Genomic DNA, 3,721 nt, shown 5'->3' with positions numbered 1-3,721 from the left:
TTAGTTTTGCATAATCGCTCAGAACCATATGAATTAACTTATAATATTGCAAAGCGTTGGGAGAATAACAAAAGCAGGATCGTTTTAATTAGTGGATCAGGGTCAAACGAACAGACTGTTCAGCAAATCTTCCAAACTTCACACTTTTTGAACGTAATTCCAAGGCGAAGGCTGATTTGGAAGACGTTTACTCAGGAGCTATTGTTATTGCCACAATTAAGAGTGCAATCAACTACTTTAGAGAAAAAAAAAAAAAAAAAATATGCACTTCATACATACACATACTGCATATCCATGCACACACATAAAACGAGCCGGGGGTTTCCACCTCAGTGAGAGGACTGGCTCCGTTTTATTGCCTCACGTTGTGAGATGCTCCAAGTTCCCTTGCTGAAAGGATGGACTGTTTCATCCTGCTCCTGATTTCCTGCTGCATGCAAATGTCCTTGCAGACCTTTGCTGAATTTCCCTTTGAAAATACCATTTTTAGGCGCTCAAATGGGAAAACCCATTTAGAGGCAAAGCAGGGTGTTTAGTTTTAGTTAGCAATCACCTGGGAAGGCCCGCGAAAAATACTCCAGGTATAAAGCAGTAATATTGCTCAGATAGGTGAACAAATTACACGGGTTTAAATGGCAAAGCTCTTAGGCTAAACAGATAAAGTGGTCAGGCAACTTTCCACTCTGAAAACGTTACTGGAAACCGATGAAATGCTGTGAACGCTCTCAGTGTATTCAGTGAACTCTGTTCTGTTGGTCCGTGAATGCTTTTTTTTTTTTTTAAAGATAATACAACAACTTAGGGTTGGGGTTTTTTTATCTTCTTTCCTATTCACGATTAAAAATGTGATAAATCAGGTTTTTGGCTCTGAATAACAATGGCTTGATTTAGATTTCCTAGTAAATCTATTCAAAAGTGAAACAAAGACAGCCTTTAGAGGATACCTTACACCTCACCTGGACCAGGAACGTAAGGGCAATTCAGATAAAAATCTTGTTAGCAATTCAACAAGAAATAGAGGATTTTCTCTTTTCCCTGCTTCAGGCTTTATTTAAACTCTTTGTTCAAAAATGAACAGAGTGGTAGTCGGAATCTAATTTACAGATATAGTTTAGACGTCTAACTTTAAATTAGAAGATCACACAAGAAAGCCATTTACACGTAAATGTTAAAACCATTACTTAATCTTTTTTTTTTTTTCACTTTATATTACATAAAGCCAAAATGAAACTAAATACATGTTAGCCAGCTTCATTCACAAACATTAGTCAAAATATACACATTACAAAAGTAAACCAAAAAAAGAACTCTAAACTGATGGATTTTTTTTCTCTAAACTTTCTTTTTTTTTTAAACGCCATTTGCAATTGAATTGCAGTCGCTCTAAAATAAGCTAAACAGGTAGAGTACTCCAAAACACATATGAAACACTTCATGTTGGTGGGGAGACGGGCTTTCTTTTAAATGAGAATACTCTTCTGTCAAAGCAAAGCTCTGTTTCAGTTCAGCTAAATAATAAATAGATAATTATCACTCAGACAAAAAAGTCTGATTTAACCTTAGATAATATTGCGATCCTTGAGCAGTCTCGCAATATTTTTATTCCCTTTGAAAGGCATTCCTTTTTTTTTTTTTTTTTCAGGTTAAAACTGAATCGACCGTGGGCGAAGTAACTAACAGAGTTTTCCATCCGAGACCTAACATTTCCACAGAGATATACAAATTTACAGTCTGAGGGCGAGACTTAATTAGGGGAGGGGGGAGACACCCGGGGTCCGAGTCACGCGTCTTATCCTATGGAAATCACGATCCGCGCTTCTCAGCATCCCGTAGCAGCGGAGTGCAGGAACCCACGCGGGACAGGGCGCGGAGCGGGACGGGCAGCATCCCACACCGCCGACATCCTTCTTTGCGGGGATCCCACGAGGGGCTACGAGCCAAGGACAGAGGCACCCTGTCCTTTCCCGGGGCCGCACCGGGCCCTGCCGTGCCGAGCCGGGGCCTCATGGCCCCCAGCCCCGTCTCTCCTCCCGGTGCCAGGGGTGCTCCAGCGGGACTGTTCTGAGCGAGCACCGCCCGCCGAGCCAGGAGCCAGGGAGGGAAAGCCGGAGCCGGCGGACGGGCCTTTACCCCCCGTGTCTGTCCCGAACACACACTTTAGTAGGGGGCAGGACGGATAGGTTCTTTTTTTTTTTTCTTTTTTTTTTTTTTTTTTTTTCTTTCCTCTTTTTTTCCTTTTCTGTTTCAGCTGGGCTATCTGCACAGACCGCATGCAACACATACAAGCTCTACGCGGGGCAGCGGGCGGGGGACGCGCAACAGGTCGGCCACGGCCCCGGCGCTCCCCCATGGCCTGCCCCGGTCACCCTCCGCGGCCCCGGCGGCGGCTCGCCCCGCTCCCCGTCCGCACGTATCAGGGCAGCCATCCAGGCGGGCACCGGAGCTCTGCGCGGGCATCCCCCGGCCGCGGGTCATAGCGCCGCGGCGTAGGCTGCGGGGTAAGGGTCCAGCTGGGGCTTGCCCATGCCCGGCAGGAGGATGTAGGCCAGCGGCGGCTGCAGCCCCGGGCCGGGCCAGGCGCTGCAGTTGCAGGGGATCATGTAGCCCGGGTTACCGGGCGACGGGTGCGAGTGCGTGTGCCCCCCGGCGGCGGCGGCAGCGGCGGCGGCGGCAGCGGCGGCCCCGTGGAAGGCGCCCGCCCCGCCGGCGCCGGGGTAGCCCAACGACGAGGCGTAGGGCAACCCGGAGCCCGAGGAAGAGGAGGAGGACGAGATCTCGGCCATTTTGGAGCCCAAGTCCAGCAGGGAGTAGGGGCTGCTGGCGGCGGCCGCGGCGGCGGCGGCGGCAGCGGCTGCGGCCGACTGGGGGAAGAAGACGCGGGCGGCGGCAGCGGCGGCGGCGGCCGCCGCCTTCTCGGGGTTGGCCAGGAGCGACTCGGGCACCAGCCCGCCCGCCGCGCCGGCGTGCAGCCCGCCCGCCTTCAGCCCGTGCGGGTGCTCGTGGTCCGCCACGCCGCCCAGCCCGTAGGGCACGGGGAAAGCGAACTTGTCCTTCTTGAGCAGCGTCTTGGGCTTCCGCCGAGGCCGGTACTTGTAGTCGGGGTGCTCCTTCATGTGCATGGCCCGCAGCCGCTTGGCCTCGTCGATGAAGGGCCGCTTTTCCGACTCGGTCAGCAGCTTCCACTCGGCGCCCAGGCGCTTGCTGATCTCCGAGTTGTGCATCTTGGGGTTCTCCTGGGCCATCTTCCGTCGCTGCGCCCGCGACCACACCATGAAGGCGTTCATCGGCCTCTTGACGTGATCCACCGGCTTGGACATGGTGTCGCCCCGCCGCCCCGGCGAGCCACCGCCCGCCCCGCACTGGCGGCCGCCTCCTCCGGGATCGTCTCCCGCCTCCTCCTCCTCTTCGCCCCCGCCGCGGTCCGTTCCACCAAAAGCAATCTCGGCGAGCGGCCGGGCGCGGCGGCACGGGCTCCCGCGGTGGCGGGGCGGCGGCCCCCGGGGGCTCGGCTCCGGGCGCGGGGCGCTGCCGAGCGGCGGCGGCGCCTCCCCGTCAGGGCGCTGCGGCGGGCGGCTCGGGCGGGACGGCCTCCCTTCCCCGCCCGGGCCTCGGAGCCTCTGGCCGCGCCGCCGATCCCCGGTCCAGGGCTCTTCCTCGGAACACCCCAGGCGACGGCGGCCGGAGTCCAGACGGGAGCACAGAGAAGTCTCGACGGCGAGGG

At 55.0% G+C, this 3,721-nt stretch overlaps 1 protein-coding gene across 1 annotated transcript; it reads right to left on the bottom strand.

Moving 5' to 3' along the window:
• Positions 1 to 1,352: 1,352 nt before the first annotated feature.
• On the bottom strand, positions 1,353 to 3,317 carry SOX21 (SRY-box transcription factor 21; the record flags this gene model as incomplete). Its single annotated transcript, XM_083855209.1, has 1 exon — positions 1,353 to 3,317. One exon carries the CDS (start codon positions 3,315 to 3,317, stop codon positions 2,472 to 2,474), a length of 846 nt encoding a protein of 281 aa, XP_083711335.1. The 3' UTR covers positions 1,353 to 2,471.
• Positions 3,318 to 3,721: the final 404 nt, after the last annotated feature.

Source organism: Zosterops lateralis (assembly GCF_965231275.1).
Source record: "Zosterops lateralis genome assembly, chromosome: 2".
Classification (NCBI taxonomy): domain Eukaryota; kingdom Metazoa; phylum Chordata; class Aves; order Passeriformes; family Zosteropidae; genus Zosterops; species Zosterops lateralis.
This window is presented reverse-complemented; position numbering and strand designations above follow the sequence as displayed.